Consider the following 25,464-nt stretch of genomic DNA (forward strand, 5'->3'; position numbering starts at 1 on the left):
TTGCGCATTCGTCTTCGGGCGAACATGAAAACGAGCACGAAGAGGCCGTTTTTTTGTTCGTTCCGAAGACACGCCGAAGAGAATACAGAATCGAAGATTCTTCGTGATCGTCTTCGTTTTTGCCACGCAGCCGCCAAAATTTCAAACAGGAGTGAGCTGATCTCGTCTGTCCAATCAGCTCACTCTTGTGACGTCACGCTAAGGGTCTCGTCCAATGCCTGTGCTGCTGTTTTTTGAATTCTGAAGGCGCCTTTATAAGACCAGAGCTTGCCTGAGAGATCCATTCATTTTTCGCTGTGACTGCTTTGGCAACACTGCTGTGCTGCATCCGAGCGTTACAGAGAGATTGTTCTGTTCTGTGTGAGACTGGTAAGCCTTAGCCTGCCATTTCTCACAGTGTACTTCATCCTCACTTCAGTGCTACTTAATATAATTAATAATAATAATTTGATTAATTTAATTTTTTTTTTATTTACCGTATTTATCGGTGTATAACACGCACTGGCGTATAACACGCACCCCCATTTTTGAACAAAAAAACTGAACAAAACAAACTTCATCAGAATCACTGCTATCTGGGAAACCACACACACACAGTAAGACACACACACAGTAAGACACACTCAGACACACACACCCTAACCCCCCTTCTCAGGATCTCCCCTCTCTCTCCCTAACCCCATCCCGGTCACTTACCTTCAACTCCTGTGTTGGAAGCGTGAGGCATTTGTCTCGGGTGCCGGCGCTTCACTGCTGAGCGCCGGCACCCGAGACAAACGCCTCACGCTTCCAACACAGGAGTTGAAGCGCTGAGGCTGAGGCTGAGGCAGGCGGCGGCTGCTGAGGCAGGCGGCAGGCGGCGGCGGCTGAGGCAGGCGGCAGGCGGCGGCTGAGGCAGGCGGCAGGCGGCGGCGGCGGCTGAGGCAGGCGGCAGGCGGCGGCGGCTGAGGCAGGCGGCAGGCGGCTGAGGCAGGCGGCGGCGGCGGCCGCCAGCAGAGGAGTCCTGGATTTCTGTCAGTCAGGGGGGCCCGAGAGTTGCCGAGCGGTCGTCTTCAGCAACCGCTCGGCACCCCTTGGGCCCCCCCTGACTGGCAGAACTCCAGGGCCCGGTCGCAGTTGCGACCCCGGTAGTTCCGCCACTGGCTCTAGGATTTATCGGCGTATAACACGCAGGTAGGGTTTCAGCTTAATATTTTAGTTAAAAAAGTGCGTGTTATACGCCGATAAATACGGTAATTTGTCATCAACTGTAGTGTAAGTGCTTGTGCCCGCTTGGGTGAAATCATGCGTCTTACTAATGATATCGCTCGTTTGGAGACTACGCATAAGCTTACTTTAGACCCCTCCCTCCTGGTCCAGTTGGTTGCTCTGCGGGAGAGATTGGCGTCCCTAGTGGATAGTCAGTCCAGGAGGCTTTATCTCTTGACCCGTAGTCACTTCTATGAGTCTGGGGACAAGGCGGGTAGATTGCTTGCTAGGGCTCTCCGTGCTAAGAGGGCCCAGTCCTTTATACCGAAGGTCCGGGATCGCTCCGGCGCCACCCGACACTCCACACCTGACATAGCTGCCTGCTTCCGCGATTATTATGCCTCCCTATACAACCTCCCTCCTGCTCCGGGCTTGGCACCTTCCTTTCGGGACTCCTTGCGGCAGTATTTGGCTAAATATTTACCTAGGCGTGTTTCTCCGTCAGATGCTGCGCTTCTGGATGCCCCGATTGACCTTGCTGAGGTGGTGGCGGCCATTAAATCTCTCCCCAATGGCAAGAGTCCTGGCCCTGACGGACTTACGAAAGCTTATTACAAACAATTCGTTGCCACTTTAATGGCATGACTAATGGGGACCACTTTGACCCACATACCAACACTGCCCATATTACTGTTATCCTGAAGCCGGGCAAGGCGGCTGACCTTTGCGAAAGCTACCGTCCCATCTCATTACTCAACACTGACATAAAATTATTGGCTAAGATTCTTGCTACCCTGGACCAGGTTGGCTTTGTCCCAGGGCGGGAGGCGAGGGATAATACCGCCAGAGTGCTTGACGTTCTTGACCGGGCTGGGCGCCTTAACATCCTGCTGGCTCTGGTCTCCACGGACGCTGAGAAGGCGTTCGATAGGGTCTCGTGGCCCTGTCTATTCCAAGTGTTGCGCAGCTTGGGCCTGGGTGCGACTTTCTGTAACTGGGTCTCGGTGCTCTATTTTAATCCCTCTGCTAGAATCAAGATTAATGGCTTTCTCTCTGACCCGTTTCTCCTGGCCAATGGGACTAGTCAGGGGTGCTTTCCCCCCTTTCCCCCCTTCTTTTCGCACTTAGTATGGAGCCTTTGGCCAATGCCATTAGAGCCAACCCTGGTATCTCCGGGATGTTGGTTTCGGGGGTGGAGCATAAACTCGCCTTGTTCGCAGACGACATGTTGGGGATCCTGTCTGCTCCCCTTACGTCCCTCCCCCATTTCTTCCAGGAACTGGAGACGTACCAAGCCTTTTCTAACTATAAGATTAATTTAGGTAAGTCGGAGATATTGGGTGTTCACCTGGCGGACGCTACTAGGCGGGAGTTGGGCTCTAGGTTTCCCATTAAATGGTGCGACTCGTCCCTTCGATTTTTGGGCCTCCAACTGCCTGCGGATCTCTCCCTTCTATTCTCCCTGAATTTTGTCCCTATCCTCCAGCGTGTCTCTCAGGACCTGTGTAAGTGGGCCTTCCCGCACGTATCGTGGTTTGGAAGGGTGGCCGTGGTTAAGATGAACATCTTGCCTCGGTTCCTGTACCTCTTTCACGCACTACCGATTTTTATTCCCAGAGATTATTTTAAGCAATGCCACCGTGTTTTTTTGAAGTACATTTGGTCGTCCGGACACCATCGCCTCGCTTTTTCCCATCTGGTCCGTCCTAAGCTCATGGGAGGCCTGGGTGTCCCACATTTGGAGCTGTATTACCATGCAGCTCATCTGCGTCGAGTGGTTGAGTGGACTATTAGGGCTCCTAAGCAGTGGGTGGCACTGGAGGAGGATGCGTTCCCGCACCCGGACCGTTGCTGGAGGTGTGAGGCTGGTTCTGGCACTATTTTACATATCTGGTGGACTTGTCCCTTGGTTGCCCCCTTTTGGAAACTTGTGGAGGGAGTGATTCGGGAAGTTAATGACCGTAACTATGTGCTGACGCCTGAGGCGGCTCTCTTGCACTATACACCGCTACCGGTCGCTGTTTATGGGCACTCAGTGACGTACCATATATTGAGTGCGGCCAAAGCTGTCATTCCCCGTTTTTGGAGAAGCCGTGACACTCCACCGATCCAGGCTTGGGTTAGTAGGATGAACTTTATTGCCCACATGGAGGAATTGGTGTGGGCTTCCAGGGGCAAGGAATATTTGTACAACAAGCGTTGGTTCTGGTGGAGGGAGCTTACTTCTTCCCCGCGTTTCCCTGCTCTTTTACAGTCCACCTGAGGTACCCTTGGGTCAGCACGGATTCGCCTCCCTCGGATTCACTTACGCGGCTCCTCCTTCCTGTTCCTGGGTGTAATTCTCCTTCTGTGCCTTTTGATTGCATCTCCCGTACCCCTGTGTTGTGGGGTTGTAGCGACGCGCGCCATCTGACTTTTATGTTGTGTTCATGATTTTGATGTTTTTTAGTTTCTGTTACTTCCCTCTCCGTGCACTGACATGCTTGTGTGCTTCCATGCGTACCTTCTTGTCACATGCATTGTGTATTGGAACCGTGTTGCTCTTCTCTTGTGTGCCCTGATTGTTGTGCACCTTTGGCACGCACTCTGTACTCGCATGTACTTCTATCTGGTGGTATTTGTCATGATGCTCTCTGTTATGCATGGTCCTCGTCCTGTGTAATAATGTATCGTATGCCTTATGACCACTGTTTCATCGTGATTTATTATGCAGTACTTTATGCCTTTATATCCCACGTGTGCTTTTTGGTATGTTCTCGGATGTAACACACTATTGTATACCTGATTTTTTATTAAACGGAGACTTGACAAAAAAAAAAACTGTAGTGTAAGTGCTGTTGAGTTGACAGTGCACCCAGTGCCTCAGTGGCACTGGGGTGCCCTTGCCCTGGGCTGGCACTAGTGCCTATTGCCTGTCCTGTGTAAATAAATTAAATAGAATATATAAATAATAATTTAATAGAATCTATAATTTAATAGTTCATTATTATATATATATATTTGTCAGTCATATATATATATATTATAGTATACTAGTGTAGAGTGTACTGTAGACATTCATCTACTAGTGTCTAATTTAAAATCAGTAATATTAATTAATATAATTAATAATTGAATTCATTATAAAATTATATATATATTTTTCAGTTATAGTTAGTAATAGTATACTAGTGTAGAGTGTACTGTAGACATTCAAGACATCTACTAGTGTCTAATCTAAAATCATTAATATCAATAATTCTATAATTCTTTCTTGTCTTAATAGTTAATTAAATTAGCTATAAATAAAAGTAATAATATTAATTAATTACTACTAGCGTATAGTTCAGCTAATCTTATTTGTACTGGTGCTGCAGCTCTATAGTTTGTGCTTTGTTTTAGCAACAGTAAGAGACCAAGTCAATTTTTCTTAATTAATCTTTCATTTTATTTCATTTGTTTTGCTCACCTCAGTCCATCAGTGAAGTGAACTTGTTGGGCTAGTGAGTGCAGCCGCATAAGTGCTGTGTTTTTTTTTGATCAGCAAGCAGTGACGTTAACTGTTTTGCAAAGATTTTCTCATTTATTTTACATTTTATTTCAATTTTATTAAAAGTACCCTTAGTGTTTTGCTCACCTCAGTCCATCAGTGAAGTGAACTTGTTGGGCTAGTGAGTGCAGCAAGCAGTGAAGCTAACTGTTTTGCTTTGACATTTTATTTTATTTCTAATTCTTTTCAAGAAAAATTGACTGTGACGAGCTGTACTAAGCAAAGCTTCAAGCTACTAGCTGTAGTACTAAAATAATTCTAATCTTCTTTAATCTTAATCTATAATATATTATAAATAATAATATTCTAATCCATAACCTATAATATAAGTAATTCTAATTCTAAATTCTAATTCATAATCTATATTCTTCTATCTATAATACATAATATATAAGTAAATTAGTTCTAATCTATTAATATTATATAACTTAATATTAATTAATAAATCATATACTGAATCTGATTTAACCTCACTTTAGCTTAGTGGGTTTGAGAGCGTCTGCCTAGAGGTAGACTTATAGTAAGGAAATAAAGCTTTAGGCTAGCATAGTGGTAGGCTAAGCTCTTAGGCCCGTATAAATTCAAATTAAAAATAAAATACTGCTAGTTCTTAAATAGTTAATCTTGAGTTAATAATTTAAATAACTTTAGGACGTTGGCAGATTGCACACAGCACAGTGCAGTAGTGCATAGTTTTACTTTTTAAGCAGTAGCACTGAAGAGAACTTCCTCTAATTTTTTTGTCTTTAATTCGTTTTTCCTTTTTTTTATTTTTATTTTTTATTTATTTTTTTATAGTTTTTTAAACACTACACTACACTACACTACACTACACACACAACACAAAATTTGAAATGGATCCTCCTTTTGGGACTAAGGAGGGACAAGCTCCATCTACCACCACCACCACCAGCACCACCACCAGCACCACCACCAGTTCTAAGATGCAGCCTTTGCGTCAGTCTAGTTGGCCAAGTAGGCCAAGCTCTCGCTTATCATTTGGGGAAGCATTGCTTGAAGGATCATCAAGTAAAGGAAAGGCACCAAAAGCAGGCAGTAGTAGTGCGGCTAGGCCCACAAGCTCTATGTTTTTTTACGGAAAGCCTAAAGCACCAGAAGCACGTTCAAAGTTAAAGGGTAGCACAAGTAGTACCAGCCCAGTGACTAAAAAGAAGTGCCTTTTGCTCCAAGCAGCATCTTCCCCATCCACCAGCAGCATGCAAGGTACCAAGCAGAGCCAAATTAGCAGCAAGACTCAGAGGGGTCCCAAACCAAAGCGATCTCATTCCTTTGAAGGGAAAACCACCCCCACCCCCACCTCTACCGCATCTACCACCGCTAGTGCTGCGCCTACTGTTCCCACTGGTACCGCCACGCCATGTCCTCCTAGTACCTCTAGCAAGCCACCAAGTCCTTACAAAATTTTTGTAAAGACAGTTAATGAGAGGGCTTCACATAGTGGAACTCCACCTAGCGAGGTAGCAGAGGAGCCTGAGACTGAGAGGCCAAGTGCAGAGTCTATTCTTCCTGCTCGCACTACTACTAGTCACGAGTCTCACGACGATATCAGTCTTAGCTCCAGCCTAGCAGGAATTCCATTTGATCTGGCTAATTAGACTATGAGCCAGAGGAAGTAGAGGAGATGAGTGGTCAGGAATCAGATTCCTCAGGGAGCAGTGTCCAAATGACTAGTGCACAATTTTCCCCTGAGCCTCCACCTTCTCCGCTACGATCATCACCACCACCAGCAGCAGCAGCAAAACCTAGCAAATCTAAAGCTAAAGCAATTATGGCCAGTACTGTTACCACCAGTCCCACCACCACTAGTTCTGCCTCTGTTCATCCACCCCGAGCAGTAGGAGCAGCACCCAAGGCACACTCCAAGGCTATGCGCGCCCCAATTTGGGAGCACTTTGAAAATGTTGAAGAAGGGCGCTATGGAAAGTGCAAACATTGTGGGAAGCTAATAAGCAGAGGGAAAGTGTCTGGCCATTTTACCAGTGCTAGCATGAAGCATCACCTCAGCACTCAACACAACGCTGTGCTATTGGGGAAAGATGCAGAAGTAAAACTTAGTGCAGGCAGCATAGCTGGTGGCCGTGGAAAAACCCCAACAGCTTCTTCTTCTGAGCCAATAGCAGCAGCAGCAGCAGCAGCTAGTGCTGGCAGCCAGAGACCAAGGCAGGTTGGAGCACTGCATGTCCAGCCCACCCTGGAACAATTTGTGGCATTCCAATCCAAAAGGTCAATGCCCAAACAGCAGGCCAATAAAGTAACGCGACTGATTGGTCAGGTCATTGCTGTTGGAGGGGCATCCTTCTCTATGATCGAAGGGGAGCCTTTCAAACAATTGATGGCGGCTGTGGCTCCACAATATACAGTTCCGTCACGTTCCGCTTTCAGCAGGAACATTGTCCGCTCGCTGTATCGGTCCTGTGTTGCAGCAGTGAAAGAGGAGCTTTCCAAGGCTGCTGGTCAGTCTGTTCATTTCACTACAGATTTGTGGAGTGCACCTAGCGGCCAGCATGCCTTTCTTTCTTTGACAGCACACTGGTGGCAGCCCGGTGTGTCTAAGGAAGCTGCTGCAGCAGGCTACCGATCTTTCCTTCTCCATGCAGAAGTGATGGATGAAAAGCACACTTCCCAAAATATTCTGCATGCAATGAGGAAAATATTTGGGTGGGAGCAGAGGCAGGCACCAATGTTGATGTTGGTTTTGTGGTAACTGACGGAGGTGCCAATATGGTGAAAGCGCTGCGAGATGGTCATATTGTTGTGAAGGCAGCAATGTCAGAAGGAACTAATGTGGCAGCAGTAGTTCTGTCCCGCTGCAGAAAGATCGCTGGGCACTTTCACCATAGTGTTAAGGCTAGCCAACTTTTGAGGGAAGAGCAAGAGAGGTCGGGTCTTCCCGTACACTGCCTACGTCAGGATGTCAGTACACGGTGGAACTCTACGTTAGACATGCTGGAGAGGATTTTGGAGCAACAGAGGGCAATTCATAATCTTGCCTCAGAGCACAATATTGGGATTACCTCTCCATTGAATAGGGAGGATTGGACAGTGATCGCCCAGCTAGTGGCAGTCCTTAAACCATTCAGGGATGCCACAGAAAATTTAAGCTCAAACACTGCCAGTCTGGCCCAGGTAATCCCAGTGTTCTCCCATCTAGGCAGCAAGATGGATGTGTTCCTTGGAAACCGTGAGGCTGTTCAAGGTGGCACTCTACATCCTGACGTAGCAGCCATAGTCAGGAAGCTGAAGGATCTGCTAAAAGTACACCTTCGCAAACGAATGGAAAAGAGTCCCGAAATGATGCTAGCGTGCCTTTGCGATCCAAGAATTAAGGGAAAGCTAGCTTTGAAATTTAATGTTCTCAGTAGCTACCGGGAGCAATTGGTCAACAAGGTGCGTGACTGGCAGCGTAAAATGGGAATGCTGTCCGAGGAGGGAGAGGTGCAGGAGGAGGAAGAGATGATGTGGTCTGCTACTCCTAGCAGCAGCATCAGCAGCAGTGCCACAAGCAGCACAACACAGCTGAGTGGAGCAGCTGCGTTTTGGGAAGAGGCACTTGGGAGTACAGTTGGACCATCTGACAGAGCTAGCAGCAGAAAGGAGAGTAGTGCTGCTGAAATGGTCAAACTTTACCTCTGTGAAGTTCCTTCTGCACCTAATGTTGATCCTCTTAGCTACTGGGATAAAAAGAAGAGTGTGTGGCCTGCACTCTCATGGGTTGCGCAGCAGCTACTCTCATGTCCGCCAACCACTGTTCAAAGTGAGCGCGTGTTTTCTATGACTGGAAACATACTGAGTCCACAGCGCTCACGCATGGCACCTCATCTGATGGAGCAGATTGCCTTCCTTAAATTCAATCTGCCCAAGTTGGGTTACCCAGCTCTTAGCTTGGAAAGTTAATTTTTTTCTCTGTCATGTTTAAGGTAGTTTCTCCCCCTGGTTGCACGTGTTTGCGGTGTGGCAACGTCTGCTACCTCCGCCGGTGTAGCCAATTTACGCTAGGGTCTAGTGTCTGAGTTCTGGAAGTCCGCTCCCAAACGACTTGGACTGACAGACTTTCATGCTTTGCCCTGGGGTGAAACAGGTGAGCGGGTCGTCAATTGCCCACTCATTCACCTTTTTCCTTTTCCAACGCTGCTGCTGGTGGTGGTGCCAGCATCTTTTGCCAGTTCGCTTCCTGGCTGAAATCATGCCTCAAATGTCCCTAATGGAGAGGGTAGTTCCTCCCCCTGGTTGCACTTGCTGCGGTGTGGCAATGCCTGCTACCTCCGCCGGTGTTGCCAATTTACGCTAGGGCCTTGTGTCTGAGCTCTGGAAGTCTGCTGCCAAACGTCTAAGACTGACAGTGTTTGGGTGCTTTGCCCTGGGGTGAAACAGGTAAGTGGGTCGCCAATTGCCCACTCTTCGCCTTTCCCATTTTTCAATGCTGCTGCTGGTGGTGGTGCCAGCATCTCTTCTGTGCCAGTTTGCTTCCTGGCTAGAGTCATGCCCAAAATGTCCCTAGTGGTAAGGGCAGTTTCTCCCCCCTGGTTGCACTTGCTGCGGTGTGGCAACGCCTGCTACCTCCGCCAATGTAGCCAGCTTACGCTAGGGCCTTGTGTCTGATCTCTGGAAGACCGCTCCCAAACGCCAAGGACTGACAGTGTTTGGATGCTTTGCCCTGGGTTGAAACAGGTGAGTGGGTCGCCAATTGCCCACTCATTCGCCTTTCCCAATTCTGCTGCTGCTGCTGGTGGTGGTGCCAGTGTCTCTTCGATGCCAGTTCGCTTCCTGGCTAGTGTCATGCCTCAAATGTCCCTAATGGTAAGGGCAGTTTCTCCCCCCTGGCTGCGTCTGTTTGCGGTGTGGCAACGCCTGCTACCTCCGCCGGAGTGGCCAGCTTACGCTAGGGCCTAGTGTCTGAGCTCTGGAAGTCTGCTGCCAAACGTCTAAGACTGACAGTGTTTGGGTGCTTTGCCCTGGGGTGAAACAGGTGAGTGGGTCGCCAATTGCCCACTCATTCGCCTTTTCCATTTCCTTTTCCATTTCCATTTCATTATTTTCCTTCTGATACACAACCAACCAACCAAACATAACACACACAATAACACAAATAACACAGTGACATAACACATAACACACATAACACATATAACACAGTGACAACACACATAACACACATAACACACATACACGTACAATGCACAAATCACAAGGACCTTTCCTCTTGTTATTTGTCCTGGCCTTCATTTCTACACTCACTAGCATTAACGCTATAACTCACACTTCATACTATAACATTTTTCCATCCACATACCTGCCAACAGACCCAACTTTTTCAGGGACAGTCCTGCTTTTTTCCAGTCCTGTCCCATCTAATTGAGCTAAACTAGGTATGCAAATACACGTTGGTAGTTATAGCTCGGTAGGTAGCACTAGTATAAACATTAAATAAATATAATAAAGTACTAAATAATAAATATAACTTTAAAATACATTTAAATAAACCCCTAATTTTTTTTAAAAACCCATTAAAATTAAAATTAAATTATTATTTTGACATAATACATCTTTAACCAAACCAGTGCACTGCTACTAATCTTAAACATAACCGTACATTAACCCTAAGCTATTTTTTAGTTCTTGTCCAACATTTTTCCATCCGCATACCTGCCAACACACCCAAGATTTTGATGGACAGTCCTGCTTTTTTCCAGTCCTGTCCAGTAAAAGTTGGGTTGTTGCAAAGTATGCCATTGTAAATAGGTAGCAAATGTTAGGCATGTATTACAAGTGGTCCAAACTCAATTTAAAAATGTAAAATTTTATTCTTTTATTAAACATCTATGGATGTGTGACTGTGTATGATAAACGGAGGCCAAGTTCCTTGGAGCATTTGTCTCTAGGTCATTTTGTGTACAGTACACCTCAGTACGTGTGTGCAACTCTATTGGTCGTTTCGGCAGGGGGCTCGCCTGCCATCAACGAATGAAGTGCATTCTGCAATTCACTAGTTGATGCCAGACCAGCCCCCTGCCGAAACGACCAATAGAGTTGCACACACGTTCCTTCACGGCAGCTGCTGCTGCTCCGATGTGTTGTTAACCCCGTATTAACCCCTGCTAGGCAACCGGGAAGGAAACGAAGATTAAACGAGCACGAAGAATGTCCGTGAATATTTGCCCGAAGAGAAGACAGGAACGGGCGAATATTCGTGGAATACGAAGGTTTTTTTCCCCCCGAAGACGAGCACGAACACGAAGAGCCCCCTGGTGCCCAAGTCTACATTTTACCATCGCTCCCATCCTCATTCAACCCACGGTGGCTGAACCTTTCCATTTGGAGGTGGATGCTTCGGATCTAGCGGTAGGAGCAGTCCTGTCCCAGACACATGGGGAGAAACAAAGATTGCATCCGGTGGCTTACTACTCGCGTAAACTCACTCCAGCTGAGATGAACTATAGCGTGGGGGACAGAGAATTACTGGCCATGAAACAGGCTCTGGACACCTGGCGTCATCTGCTGGAAGGGACTCAACATCCAGTAACGGTATATACCGACCACCGGAATCTTGAATATCTTCGCTCCGCACGGCGACTCTGTCCTAGACAAGCTCGGTGGGCTCTCTTCTTCACAAGATTCAATCTACATATCACGTACCGCCCTGGGTCTCGCAATACCAAAGCAGATGCATTGTCTCGGTTACCTCCTGTATCGAGTTGTCCAGAGACCCAACCGGACACTATTCTTCCCTCCAGCCTCTTCCTCACCCTTCAACCATCTCTTATGGACTTTATTCGCTCTTTATCCCGCAGAGCCATAGTCCCAAGAACAAACCCCCCTATTCGTCGTACCCAAAACCTATTATACTACCGTGATAAGATATTCGTTCTGACTCCGGCTCGTTTAAAAGTTCTACAAACCTGCCATGATTCTCTCCTCTCCGGACATGGGGGCATTAAGAAGACCACAGACCTTGTTCGTCGCCAATTCTGGTGGCCTTTGCTGGATCAAGATGTGACCTCGTTTGTCCGTTCATGTACCACCTGCGCTCGTACCAAGACCTTACGCAGAAGGCCAATGGGCCTTCTCCGCCCATTACCCACTCCTTCGGTTCCCTGGTCTGAAATCTCTATGGACTTTATTGTAGATTTACCACCCTCAAAGAAACACGACACAATCATGGTGGTGATTGATAGATTCACCAAAATGGCACATTTTATTCCCACCATTGGCATCCCTTCCGCTTCCACCACGGCCACCTTGTTCCTGGATACTGTGTTCCGGCTTCATGGATTACCACACACCATCACTTCAGACCGTGGAGTACAATTCACGTCTCGTTTCTGGAAGGTGTTCTGCCGCAATCTACACATTCGTCCCACCTTGTCCACAGCGTTTCATCCACAAACCAACGGTCAGACTGAACGTCTAAATCAAACATTAGAACATTATCTAAGATGTTACACCACGCACCTTCAGAATGATTGGCTCCAGTTCCTCCCTTCCGCAGAATTTACCTACAACAATCAAAAACAACGATCTATAAAGATGTCACCATTCTATGCGAACTATGGGTACCATCCCATTATGATTCCAGGTCTACCAACCGCACCCACGATTTCCGGAATTTCAGATCGAGTCACCACTTTAACAAGGCAATTTCGAGTCCTGAAGCAAAATTTAATCAAAGCCCGTAAAGCCTACAAATTATATGCGGATCGCCATCGTTCCAGTCCCCCTACTTACCACTGCGGCGATAAAGTCTGGCTATCCACAAGTCATTTGCGCTTGCAGATCCCCTCCAAGAAACTGGGACCTAAGTTCATTGGCCCATACAGCATCACAAAGATCATCAACCCAGTGACAGTGCAGCTGAAACTCCCCTCTACCTGTCGGGTCCATCCGGTATTCCATGTGTCACTGATCAAACCTTGGGTAGCCAATCCTTTTCCTAACCGGATACCTCCTCCTCCGGCTCCAGTTGTCATCGATGGAGTTGAAGAATACGTGGTACAAAGAATTGTCGATTACAGGATCCATCGAGGACATCTCGAATACCTGATACAATGGAAGGGGTAGAGCCCGGAAGAGAATACCTGGGAACCTGCGAGTCAGGTCCACGCTCCGATGTGTGTTCAAAGATTTCACAAATTACATCCCCTCAAGCCAGGTCATCCACGCACCCGGAGGTCGCGTCTCGCGGGGGAATCCTGTAAGGCACCTACCTTAAGTGGCTCCCGGACGTCCTCTTCTCCCTCCCGGCTGAAACGCCGGCACCGTTCGCTGGAGTATGAAGCAGCCGCTCGCACGTGCGGCCGCTTCATGCATATTTATGAGGCTGACCGCCGACTGGATTCCGCTGCGTCGCTATGGCTACGCAGGACGCGATCACGTCCCAGACGTCGGGGAACGCCCCCCCGGGCTATTTAAACTTCTCTCTCAGTGTGTCCAGTGCTCAGTTATACTGATCCCTTCTGTATATCGTGAGCTCCTCCAGTGTGTATATTTACTTCTCTCGTTATCCCGGTATCCGACCCTGGTCTGCTAAACGGCTCTCGTGTTATCTCTGGCTTCCTGACTCTGGCTCTCCCTGCAACGTTGTGTACCTCTGGCATCCTGACCCTGGCTATCTAAACGGTTCCTGTGTATCTCTGACGTCCCGACCCTGGTCTGCTAAACGCCTTCTCTCTGACCACTCGTGCTTACAGTTCACTGCCAAGTGCCCTGTTAACCTCACCAGGCCCCTTGTGTGTGTTCTGTTTCTGAGCAAGTGTGTTCCAGTCCTGCATTTCGGATTCCTCCTGGTAAGACGAACCTCACACCCAGCCATCGGGACCATATCGAGGAAGGCCCCGGCGCAAAGTGGTTCAAGGTGTTGGTCAGGAAGAAGACTGGGGAATTTTACACGAGGCTGACATCGTACAAGCCATTGCGGGGGTCAACCGCCATCATCACTGCCAGCCTGTGTTACTCAATGGAAAAGCGGCCAGGGGGCTCCGTGATTCCGGAGCCACCTTAACCATGGTGGATCCCCAGAGGGTACCAGTACCCGGTAACAACTGGAAAATTCGTGGCAGTTGTGACGGATCGTCCTGTGCCCCAGACTGGACACATCCGCCCGTCAGCTCCTTCCCTCTCCCAGTAAGCGGACACGCTGTGGCTGTCCGAAGAAAGCAGTCACAGACCAGCACTTCCCTTAATCATGAGACAGAACTTCATGCTTTGAGGTTAAAACAGAACTCTCTTTATTAGAAACACACAGAACTTATATACAATCTCCATTCACTGTGCACCGAACCCAACCCCCAATCCTATCAGCCACATCCCATCACAAATCCCATCAGCCACATCCCATCACAAATCCCATCAGCCACATCCCATCACAAATCCCATCGGTATACAGGGGATGTATCAGGTGAGGGGATTAAGGGATACAATGGGTTTCACCCACCTGTGTTATCCCCCCTGTAGTGCGGGTGCCGTCTGGACAGACAGGGCTGTGCTGGCTGATTAAGAGCCCCAGCCAGATTATAGGATCGTCTCTTTGAAGGCCGGAGCTGCAGCCACATTCAAACCGGGTACACATAAATAAAATAATAATAATAACAGTGAAGATCAGACAGGGTTCTCCCCTCTTGTGCAAACATTCGGCAGACACAGCCAGATCCCTAACGGATCGGCTTGGGGATGACCGGGCCTCTACTGCCTCTAGTCCTGCGGGGTAGGGAGAGCGGGCGTGCGGCCTATGGGGCACCCTGGCAGCCCCATGTCAGTCACCCAGGCCCCTAGGCCTGGCCCGTAATCAAAGGGTAAGAGGCCAGCCCAGAAGCCTCTCCAGTGGGCAGCCCTCTTTAGACTCCTCTGCAGGCATGGGAGACCTATCTCCAGGGCTTCCTTTCCCCTCTGGGCCCTCAGCCCAGACTCGGCTCCCTCCCAACCTGATGGAACCCTCCCATGGTTACCCTGACTACGGGCTTGTCCCGAGTCAGCTCCACATTCCCCCACCCAAACAACAAGAGCCCACTCCAAAGCAGCAGCAGTTTCACTTACCCCTACCTGGCTCTCCGAGCTGGGGCTCATTTTGCCCACTAGACCATGCCGCTGGGGAGGAGTGCCGGTTGCCCTTCCTCCCATAATTGGTGACAGCCGCTGGGGAGGGTCGCCGCCTGCGCCCCCTCCCGGATGCTCGTGCTGGGGAGAGCCAGATAATGGGGGTGTAAGCAGTGCAGGGCAGAGGTCCGCAACTCTCTGCCCGGTTGCCAGTGCTTCTGCTTGTGCAGGGAACGGTGCTGGGCAGAGAACAGCGTCACTCTGCCTTGTGGCCAGTTCTTCCGCTGGTGGTTCCCTGCTAGCAGGTGGGGACCCGTCGCTGTGGGGCGGGCAGAGGCCAGCAGCACTCTGCCCTGTTGCCGGCGTTTCAGCCAGAGCGAGGATTGCTGGTGCAGGACAGAGGTCGGCGACGCTCTGCCCGGTTGCCAGTGCTTCTGCTGGTGCAGGGAATGGAGCTGGGCAGAGAACAGCGTCACTCTGCCCTGTGGCCAGCTCTTCCGCTGGGGATTCCCTGCTAGCAGGTGGGGACCCTTCACTGTGGGGTGGACAGAGGCCAGCAGCACTCTGCCCTGTTGCCGGTGTTTCAGCCAGAGCGAGGATTGCTGGTGCAGGACAGAGGTCAGCGACTCTCTCTCCGGGTGCCAGCACTTCTGGTTGGTCCTCGTTAGCCAACGGGAACACTGTGCTGGGGGATGAGCAGAGGCCAGTAGCACTCTGCCCCGTGGCCGGCTCTTCTGCCGGTCTGACATTTTGCGGTGCTGGGCAGAGGACAGCGTCCCTCTGCCCTGTTGTCTGCGCTTCTGCCCCCTCTAGTGGAAACCCATAGACCGCTGCCTCAAATTCCGGTGACTGCATGCGGTCCATAATCGCCCGGAAGACTTCCTCCCAAAAGTGATTGCCCACTTTCACCTCTTCGGGCTCTGGCTGCAATACCAGGGGCAGAGTGGCTGAACCTTCAAGTCCGGAGGCTTGCCACTTACAGTGAGTGGCCTCCGGAGCTTGCTCTGTAACATCGGTCGGCTCACACTGCAGGGCGTAGCTCCCCTCGAATAGCGCCACGTGTTCTGCCTCGAGGCACCATTCTCTGTCTACTAGTCTCTCAAGGTCTTGGCTGAGTTCACTTGTTGCAGTGGGCGGCAGGGATCTCTGGTGCTTGTCACTAATGTCCCACCATCGGTCCATGTTGCCACTGCCAAAGAAACCCCTTTCCTCGAATGCCTCCCACAACAGGCCAGGCCCGCCAACATCCATCCCTTCCGGAGAATGGGGCTTTCTGGATTTTCGCTGCGGGCCTCGGGCTTCCCAGTATATGGCTCGGTACTCCTCTTCGAGCCCAATCTCCTGTCGGACCAGCCTCTCTAGCTCTGCAACTTCACCTGGAGACGCAGGTCCCCCGAACAAGTAGAGCCTCCCATTCACCTGGTCCCTGATTCGTTGTTCTAGGGTGGGCAGATGTGTACCTTGGTGGGCGCTCCACTTTTCTAGGGCCGCTCTCCATCTCACGAGCCGGGCTCGGGTCCATCTCTCAAACTCCCATACTGGAGTCTCCGATTCGAGGGTCTCGACTCCCCTCCAAGTCACCCCGCATCCCGGTGACTGTTCAATCCACTCCATCTGTGGATCCGTTTGGCTCTTCCTCGCCAGGGTATAACTTTGTTCTGCGGCTAGTTGCTTTGGTCCGCTCTGGTCTGGAAGGAGTATATCCCACCGCTTGCCACCAATGTGACGGATCGTCCTGTGCCCCAGACTGGCACATCCGCCCGTCAGCTCCTTCCCTCTCCCAGTAAGCGGACACGCTGTGGCTGTCCGAAGAAAGCAGTCACAGACAAGCACTTCCCTCAGTCATGAGACAGAACTTCATGCTTTGAGGTTAAAAACAGAACTCTCTTTATTACAAACACACAGAACTTATATACAATCTCCATTCACTGTGCACCAAACCCAACCCCCAATCCTATCAACCACATCCCATCACAAATCCTATCAGCCACATCCCATCACAAATCCCATCAGTCACATCCCCTCACAAATCCCATCGGTATACAGGGGATGTATCAGGTGAGGGGATTAAGGGATACAATGGGTTTCTCCCACCTGTGTTATCCCCCCTGTAGTGCGGGTGCCGTCTGGACAAACAGGGCTGTGCTGGCTGATTAAGAGCCCCAGCCAGATTATAGGATCGTCTCTTTGAAGGCCGGAGCTGCAGCCACATTCAAACCGGGTACACATAAATATAATAATAATAATAACAGTGAAGATCAGACAGGGTTCGTCACAGCAGTACAAGTCGCAGGGGGCAAAGTATATCGTATCCCCACGGCTCAGGTGCATCTGGACTCATGACTGGGCTTTCAGAGGAAATTCTACTGGGCAACGACTTAGGCCATCTCACCTCCACATTTGGCCCCTCCAAGCCTGCGGAAGCACACCCTGTAACCACCCGGCTACAAGCCCAACAAACCAAGCCACCTCCCTTCGAAGAGACCCAGGTAAGACCCACTGACCTTGACTCTGGCCCCGACCTCCTCACCTGGGACTCCCCGACAGACTCCAGTAAGGAAGTACAACAGGACGACACCCTAGCAGTGTACCGACAGAAGGCTCTCAGTAAGCCTGGGGGGATGGACGACTACTGGTTCCATTGGGAAGGGGACAGACTCTATCGTAGTGCCGCGGATGGGGGGAAACAGACTGGTAAAGCGCCCAGGCCGCAGCTAGTGATACCCCAGAAATATAGGGCAGACATACTACGCATCGGACATGTCATTCCCTTGGCCGGACATTTAGGACAGAGAAAAACGAGGTATAGAATCACCCAGAACTTTTTTTGGCCTGGTATCTCCGGGGACATTAGGGACTACTGGCGCACTTGCGAGATCTGCCAGCGGGTAGGCAAGAGAGGGGATCATCTGAAAGCTAAATTAAGACCCCTGCCCATAGTGCAAGAACCCTTCAGCCGGGTTGCAGTCGATCTTATTGGCCCGTTAGCTAAGCGAAGCCCCGCGGGGAAGAAATATATACTTACCGTGGTGGACTATGCCACCCGGTACCCTGAGGCTGTAGCATTAAGCAACATCCAAGCCAAAACCATAGCGGAGGCGCTGTTGCAAATATTCTCCCGGGTGGGGTTTCCCCAGGAGCTGCTGTCCAATCAAGGGACACAGTTCACCGCAGAGGTAACCCAACAGCTCTGGAAGTTGTGCGGCATTAAACCCCTTTATTGCTCCGCAAACCAATGGGTTATGGGAGAGATTTAATGGCACTCTGAAGCAGATGCTTCGGACCTGAACTGGGAGCGCCACCTGCCCCATCTCTTGTTTGCCTACCGGGAAGTCCCACAGGAATCCACAGGGTTCTCCCCCTTTGAGCTGTTATACGGCCGGAGGGTTCGAGGCCCCTTAGACCTCCTACGGGAACACTGGGAAGGCACGGTACCAACATTGGGGCGTTGAGATAGGCTCCAGAGATACACGACCCCAGTGAAGGACAATCTCCAGAGAGCTCAGGGCAGACAGAAGAGGTGGTATGACAGGACGGCTAGGGATCGCACCCTAGCCGTCAAAAAGTATTGGCTCTCCGTCCGGTCAAGCAAAACAAACTGCAGGCAGCCTGGCAGGGTGAAGGAAGCAACGTTCGGCGGGCGTACACAGCCTGGGTACAGGTCGGTCCCGTCACATTGCTGGTAGCGGTGGGATGCTTCCTCAGTACCAAGACAGCCCAACCACTACCGGGACTAACAGGCTTGGGAGGGAGATGTGACGTCCCCAGCACGGAAAGAGTGCGTTGTCCCAGCCTAAGGGAGCACAAGTCAGCGGAGGTAGTCGGTCGGACTGGCCAGATCCGTGACACATATGCATCTACTTTTTCTTTTCCTACTTCTTTACAAATCTTGCTTTTTCCTAATCTTTCTTCTTTTTGCCTTATGGTTCTTCTTTATGATTCTCTTTTTCCTTTTGATTCTTTTTCCTTGCTCCTTCCTATTCTTTCTTTTTTCCCCTTATGATTCAATCAACCAACCCAACAAAACACACAAACACACACACAAACAATTCACAAGGATCTTTCCTGTTATTTTCCCTTTCTAGTTCTATACACTCGCACTCACGTTAAAGAAATAGTATATACATCATTAACACACAGTGGTGCATGCACACAAACACATTCTCACGCTTAACCCTTTCCTCACTAACGTATGCTCACGCGCTAATACACACAAACACACTCTCGCACATAAAACGTCCTGATAAGACAAAACCTAATCTTAATAATTACTTTTATTATTTCGAATAATAAATAAATAATATAATACGTTAATAATAAATAACCCCAAAGTAAACTCTTGTCAGCTACGAGTCCTAAGACAATCATCAGACCGGCAGGCAGCCAGGCACTAGCAGTAGAAATACAATTTATTTTAAATTATTTAATTGATTATTATTAGTTAAAAATAATCATCATTTTTAATGTTATTCTTTAATGTATAAATATTAGGCTATTCTTAAATAATAATTAATGATTGGGTTATATAAATTTATAGATTAAGTTTAAGGGTAAATTAATCTTTAATAGGTGATATTAAATAATTTATTTTATTAATTATCTGTATTCATTATTTTATTTATTTATTATTTCACACCTCTTGGGTGCTGTTCCCTGGCAGTTTATTTTTTGTTTGTTTGTTTTTTTTGGGGGGGGGGCTGCAAGGTGAAAGAAATTCAGCTGCTTTGAATTAGAAGTGTGATGAGACGTTTACGCGCAAACGGTAAGTATATTTTCCTTGCAACCCCTCCTCCCTCCCCTGAATGCAAATCCAGCGATGCCCTGGCAGCATGGGGAGGTTTCAGAAACGGCGTCCAATCATAGGCTCGCAGGCTACTGCTCATGAACCAATGAATGTTCGGCAGCTCGTCTATAAAAGCCAGACTTCTGGCGGTTTAACCCCGTGTTTACGTGCGATTTGGACTCTTTCGTGGCGGGATCCAGGCAGTGAGATGACCGAGACAGCTCCTTCCCTGGCGCCTCCCCCGGCAGAAACCTCTGCCAAGAAGAAACAGCCGAAGAAGCCGGCAGCTGCAAAAAGCCGTCCTGTGAAGTCCGGTCCCAGTGTCTCCGAGCTGATTGTGAAAGCGGTCTCTGCGTCCAAGGAGCGCAGCGGAGTGTCTCTCGCAGCTCTTAAAAAAGCACTCGCTGCTGGCGGCTACGACGTAGAAAAGAATAACAGCCGCCTGAAGCTCGCTCTCAAGGGTCTGGTGTCTAAAGAGACCCTGATCCAGCTGAAAGGAAGCGGTGCCTCTGGCTCTTTCAAGCTGAACAAGAAGCAGCTGGAGAGCAAAGAGAAGACATCAAAGAAGAAGGAAATTCCCGTAAAGCCTAAAAAAGTAGCCCCTAAGCAGGTTGTGAAGTCGCCCAAGAAAGCCCCTGCAGGAGTGAAGAAAAGCCCGAAAAAGATTAAGAAACCGTCGGCCGCTGCCAAGAGTCCCAAGAAGCCTAAGGTTGTTAAAGCGAAGAAAGCTGGCAAGAGCCCAGCTAAGAAGGCCACAAAGCCCAAGGCAGCCAAAAGCCCCGCAAAGCCCAAGGCAGCCAAAAGCCCCGCTAAGCCCAAGGCTAAAAAGGCAGCCCCCAAAAAGTGAGAAGGGGGGGCGTGGGTTTTGCAGCGCCTCTGGTGTGTGCTCTCCCACTTAATTATTCACACAAAAGGTTCTTTTCAGAACCATCATATCCTCCGAAAAAGAGAAAATAAGCGTTTAATCACCGGCCGCTGCTACGTGGGCCACCCGCTGAAAGCCTAGCCCCATACTTGTGTGTTGTGCATGGATTGACATATTCGGCCAGCGCTCTCGCTCGGAGCGCTCTCCGTAACATAATAGAGATAAGGGGCGGTCTTAAAGATTGTGCTTTGCCGTTAATCGTTATGCCCAGCCGGGGACTCAGCCGCTCAAGGGCTCGCTCGGTAGTGGGATAACGGTGTGAGATATTTCAAGCTTGGGTGCGAGCAACAGGGTTAATTTCATGCATGCGAAGGTAGACACTAAACACAAGCTCGTTTGAGTGACAATGTGGTGGCTCTTAAAAGAGCCTTTGTGAGAGGTGAGGGGGAAACAGTGTTCACCCACACCACGTTTCCTTAGGCACGCTCACCTCTGATCCTACGAGCCAGCTGAATATCTTTTGGCATGATAGTAACCCGCTTAGCGTGAATAGCGCACAAATTGGTGTCTTCGAAAAGCCCCACGAGGTAAGCCTCGCTGGCTTCCTGGAGAGCCATAACAGCAGAACTTTGGAAACGTAGATCGGTCTTGAAATCTTGAGCAATCTCACGCACCAGCCGTTGGAAAGGCAGCTTTCTGATAAGCAACTCCGTGGACTTCTGGTAACGGCGGATTTCCCTAAGAGCTACGGTGCCCGGGCGGTAGCGATGTGGCTTCTTCACGCCGCCGGTAGCTGGAGCGCTTTTCCTCGCAGCTTTGGTCGCCAGCTGCTTCCGAGGAGCTTTTCCTCCGGTGGACTTACGGGCTGTCTGCTTGGTGCGAGCCATGCTGATGCGCGCAGATCTGATTCACTGACGAATACAACAGAACTGTAACGATTCTGTGGCCAACTCAACCCCTTTATAGAGTAGCCGTAAATGTGATTGGATACGCTTAATCACGCCCCTCTTTTTCATAGGCTAGGACGATGGTTTGAAAAAGCCCGCCTTTGATCAAGAGACTTCGGTGTGGAGCGTTATCTTTTTATATATTTATTTTAATTACATGCTCGAATCGTTCATTTATTCGTTAGCTGCCGTTCTTTTTTTATTTATTTCTTCTCCTCTCTTTTGGTCAGCCTCCTACCTAGTGAACCTGTGTACTGGCTGACCGTTAACAGCGATACGGCAAAAGCTAAAAGCCCGCCTTTATCTTGGTCTCCGTTTGGCGTTTATTTACAGCGATATGCTGCCACCTAGTGGTAAATGAGGGATCGTCGAAAGCGATCACGTGGAGGTGAGGGAGGCAAAAGCATTAAGGTTTTTGATATTCCTAAATAGCCAATCGGTGGCTGAGGCACGCTTGGAAGCTTCTCCAGCCAACCAACGAGAAGCATATATTAAAAAAGCAACGCCCCCTTGAGGCAGAAAGGTGCAGTTCCCCATCAGGTCCGTCCAGTACGCATAAAAGAAAGCGGGCCGGCCGTAGGCGAGTATTGTGCTGTGGAACTCGTGGAGTAAGCGTGAGCATGTCTGGCCGTGGCAAAGGAGGTAAGGGACTCGGGAAAGGTGGCGCAAAGAGGCACAGGAAGGTGCTTCGGGATAACATCCAGGGTATCACTAAGCCTGCTATCCGCCGTTTGGCTCGCAGAGGAGGTGTAAAGCGTATCTCTGGGCTGATCTATGAGGAGACCCGTGGTGTGCTCAAAGTGTTTTTGGAGAATGTGATTCGTGACGCAGTCACTTATACTGAGCATGCCAAGAGGAAAACCGTTACCGCTATGGACGTGGTGTATGCCTTGAAACGCCAAGGCCGTACTCTGTACGGTTTCGGAGGTTAAGCTTGTTGACTCGTCACCCGGAAACATCCAACGGCTCTTTTCAGAGCCACCCACACACTCTCTTAGGCTATGATCATGTTGTCCCCGTGTCTGCCCGCGTTTTTCTATGCACGCCTTGAAATAACCAGCTTAACAGTGGCTGGGTCTGGCTATAGATTGAGCTACTGGCAGGATCGGAGTGCTGGGAGTTGGGCCCGTTTGCAGAACATGTGCTGGGATCAGCAGCTGGTGTCCTCCAAAGGCTGGCCCATGGCTGGCTTGAAGGGGGGCCGGCCCAGGGTTAGTAGGTCAATCTATGGTGTAGTTCTCTTACTCTGTATGTCTCAGTATGTGTGTGTTTTTTATTATGAGTTTGTCGTCCCCTCATGTCTTATCCTGTCCGTGTGCCACATGTCCGCACTACCGAGTCATGTCTTAGTGGGGTAAGACTCGGCGCTGCCCTTTTCAGGGCGGTAGAGCGCTGTATTGCTATACTTCCGTATACTACAGCGCCATCGAGGTTTCTGAAGAGCTGTGTCCCCTGCTAGGATCACGCATTTTCTTTTTCAGGACAATAGCCCCACTGTGTAGCTCAGCTTCGGCTAGCCGCAGTGGTAAAGCAGCCCCTTCTCTCTGCAAAGCTAGTTTTGTCTGGCGGTGAAGGGGTTAATCCCTTAGATCCCAGCAAGAGAAATCAGCGATTAGCTGGAATACCCAGTCGGGATACAGGTCGTTGCCATCACAGGAGCCCCTTCACCTTGGGCTTCTCTTCCCAGGCAGTCTGGTCGATGGGCACAATACCCCAGCTAACCTGGAGAGCTAACAGTCCGACAAAAGGGCTAGATCATTCACATAGCTCTGAGACAGACCGTGTGGGTGGCTCTCAAAAGAGCCTTTGTTTAAAGAGAGAGAACAAAGAACTTTACTTGGCGCTGGTGTACTTGGTAACAGCCTTGGTGCCCTCTGACACAGCGTGCTTGGCCAGCTCTCCAGGAAGGAGGAGGCGTACAGCAGTCTGAATCTCCCGAGAAGTGATAGTGGAGCGCTTGTTGTAATGGGCTAGGCGTGAAGCTTCCCCGGCAATGCGCTCAAAGATATCATTAACAAACGAGTTCATGATGCCCATGGCCTTGGAGGAAATGCCAGTGTCTGGATGCACCTGCTTCAGTACCTTGTAGACATAGATCGCGTAGCTTTCCTTTCTGCTCTTCTTGCGTTTCTTCCCGTCTTTTTTCTGAGTCTTCGTAACAGCTTTCTTAGAGCCTTTCTTCGGAGCAGGCGCAGATTTCGCCGGATCAGGCATCGCGTCTGCTTTCCTTTCAACACGCAACGCAGAAGAAAGTGATGAACACCGAAGCGTTACTGCCCTGGGCCCTTCCCTTTATAGGCACCGCATGCAAATAAGGCCGTTCTGCTGTCTCGCGTCCGATTCGATGAGGTTGTCACGTGTGCAGATGCGGCCGCCCATGAACCGCAGTGCCTACACCGATTGGTGTCTCAGACTATGTCCACCCGATTGGATGTTTTGAAAAGGAACCAATCAGTGACGATTAGCGTCACGGGGGGAAGCTACAAATAGCTGGGTAAGTGTGCGGCGGATCATCTTTAACGTGTTTCTCTTCGTCAGTTATTAGGGTGGATTTTTCTCGAGAGATATCATGTCTGGCAGAGGTAAACAAGGCGGAAAGGTTCGTGCTAAGGCGAAGACACGTTCTTCCCGTGCTGGTTTGCAATTTCCTGTTGGCCGTGTGCATAGGCTTCTTCGCAAGGGTAATTATGCCGAGAGAGTAGGAGCCGGCGCACCCGTGTATCTGGCAGCGGTGTTGGAGTATCTGACTGCTGAGATATTGGAGTTGGCTGGTAACGCTGCACGCGATAACAAAAAGACCCGTATCATTCCTCGCCACCTGCAACTTGCCGTTCGCAACGACGAGGAGCTCAATAAGCTGCTCGGAGGGGTCACCATTGCTCAGGGAGGTGTTCTACCCAACATCCAGGCGGTGCTCTTGCCCAAGAAGACCGAGAGCCACAAGCCTGCCAAGAGCAAGTGAGTGCGGTAATCGGTAACCGCAGGGCAATTGGCGAACACCACCAAAGGCTCTTTTCAGAGCCACCCATAATCTCTGGAACAAGCTAAATCTGTCTTGCTATAAACTTGCTGCAAGCTTCCCTAAAGGCAACTGCTTTCCACTGCAGTTTTTCAGCCCGATGTTTAGTTGCTGAGCTTCACGGTGGCTAAACACCATTCATACAAACTACATCATACACCATACCCCGTTTCAGGGCTAAAATTCGAGGCAAAGCTGCCAGCACTTACACGGATAAATATGGTTCTCAAGAAAGGTGGGTGGGCAAGTGCTACCACACGGTGGCAGCATTGCATAGGAAATTGTGGTTTACCGCAAATTAATGTGGCAGAAGCCGGGGAATCCCTCAGCTGTGTGATGATCGTGTAGCTGGCAATGGTCTGGGGAGCGTATTAATGAATTTGATAATCACTGAGAGAGAGCCGTGAGTAGCTCCACTGTAGACATCTCCCTTGCCTCTGAAAGCTTTATTGATAAGAAGGGATTAACCCTTCCTATACCCCAAAGTAGTGATGCGAAGTTCGGATCAGTAAAGTGAATCGGATCATTTCGAGTCGGTCATTGAAATGATCCGATTTATGATCCGAATCTTCGGATCACTCAGTGTGACTCATAGGAGTTACTGTTTCCCCAGTCCCTCCCTGCAGTCAAACTAACGATTGGCCCCGCCCCTTTCATTAGGGTCAATGAACCCTCCTGCCTGGCTGCCTACTCTAGCGATGTCACTGAAGGAAGAGAATCGTTCAGAGATTCGAACCATTCAGAGAATATCACTGACACCACACTTTTATAAATAAATACATTAATAATCTTCACTGCCCCCAGGATTTAGATTCCTCTTAGATTACCCACCTTAAGATTGCTTTTAGATTGCTTTACCTCTAACTGCACCTTTAGTTAACTTTGTTAAATTAACCCTCAGTCCTCAGCATTAAATTAACCCTAAACACCCCATTAACCATTACTGCCCCTAAATTAACCCTAAAGACCCTCATTAACCATAACTGCCCCAGCGCGGCTATCGGACCCACGCCGGCTGTCCCGCGGTCCATCCCGGGGGAAGCTTCAACCTACTGCCGCTTGGCTCCCCTTCCTGTCCTACCTCAT

General features: G+C 49.5%; 5 protein-coding genes across 5 annotated transcripts; 3 read left to right on the plus strand and 2 right to left on the minus strand.

The window, feature by feature from the left end:
- Nucleotides 1–19,722: 19,722 nt before the first annotated feature.
- On the plus strand, nucleotides 19,723–20,409 carry LOC128468863 (histone H1B-like). Its single transcript, XM_053450683.1, has one exon. It carries the CDS (start codon nucleotides 19,756–19,758, stop codon nucleotides 20,392–20,394), a length of 639 nt encoding a protein of 212 aa, XP_053306658.1. The 5' UTR covers nucleotides 19,723–19,755; the 3' UTR covers nucleotides 20,395–20,409.
- A 479-nt stretch (nucleotides 20,410–20,888) lies between these two features.
- LOC128469051 (histone H3) lies at nucleotides 20,889–21,302 on the minus strand. Its single transcript, XM_053450846.1, has one exon. It carries the CDS (start codon nucleotides 21,297–21,299, stop codon nucleotides 20,889–20,891), a length of 411 nt encoding a protein of 136 aa, XP_053306821.1. The 5' UTR covers nucleotides 21,300–21,302.
- A 645-nt stretch (nucleotides 21,303–21,947) lies between these two features.
- LOC128469007 (histone H4) lies at nucleotides 21,948–22,300 on the plus strand. The gene has a single exon (XM_053450808.1). The coding sequence runs from the start codon at nucleotides 21,980–21,982 to the stop codon at nucleotides 22,289–22,291; it is 312 nt and encodes a 103-aa protein (XP_053306783.1). The 5' UTR covers nucleotides 21,948–21,979; the 3' UTR covers nucleotides 22,292–22,300.
- An 860-nt stretch (nucleotides 22,301–23,160) lies between these two features.
- LOC128468981 (histone H2B 1.1-like) lies at nucleotides 23,161–23,646 on the minus strand. The gene has a single exon (XM_053450786.1). It carries the CDS (start codon nucleotides 23,571–23,573, stop codon nucleotides 23,193–23,195), a length of 381 nt encoding a protein of 126 aa, XP_053306761.1. The 5' UTR covers nucleotides 23,574–23,646; the 3' UTR covers nucleotides 23,161–23,192.
- A 279-nt stretch (nucleotides 23,647–23,925) lies between these two features.
- On the plus strand, nucleotides 23,926–24,321 carry LOC128469059 (histone H2A type 2-B-like). The gene has a single exon (XM_053450853.1). The coding sequence runs from the start codon at nucleotides 23,929–23,931 to the stop codon at nucleotides 24,319–24,321; it is 393 nt and encodes a 130-aa protein (XP_053306828.1). The 5' UTR covers nucleotides 23,926–23,928.
- Nucleotides 24,322–25,464: the final 1,143 nt, after the last annotated feature.

This window comes from Spea bombifrons, chromosome 11 (assembly GCF_027358695.1).
Source record: "Spea bombifrons isolate aSpeBom1 chromosome 11, aSpeBom1.2.pri, whole genome shotgun sequence".
Lineage (NCBI taxonomy): Eukaryota > Metazoa > Chordata > Amphibia > Anura > Pelobatidae > Spea > Spea bombifrons.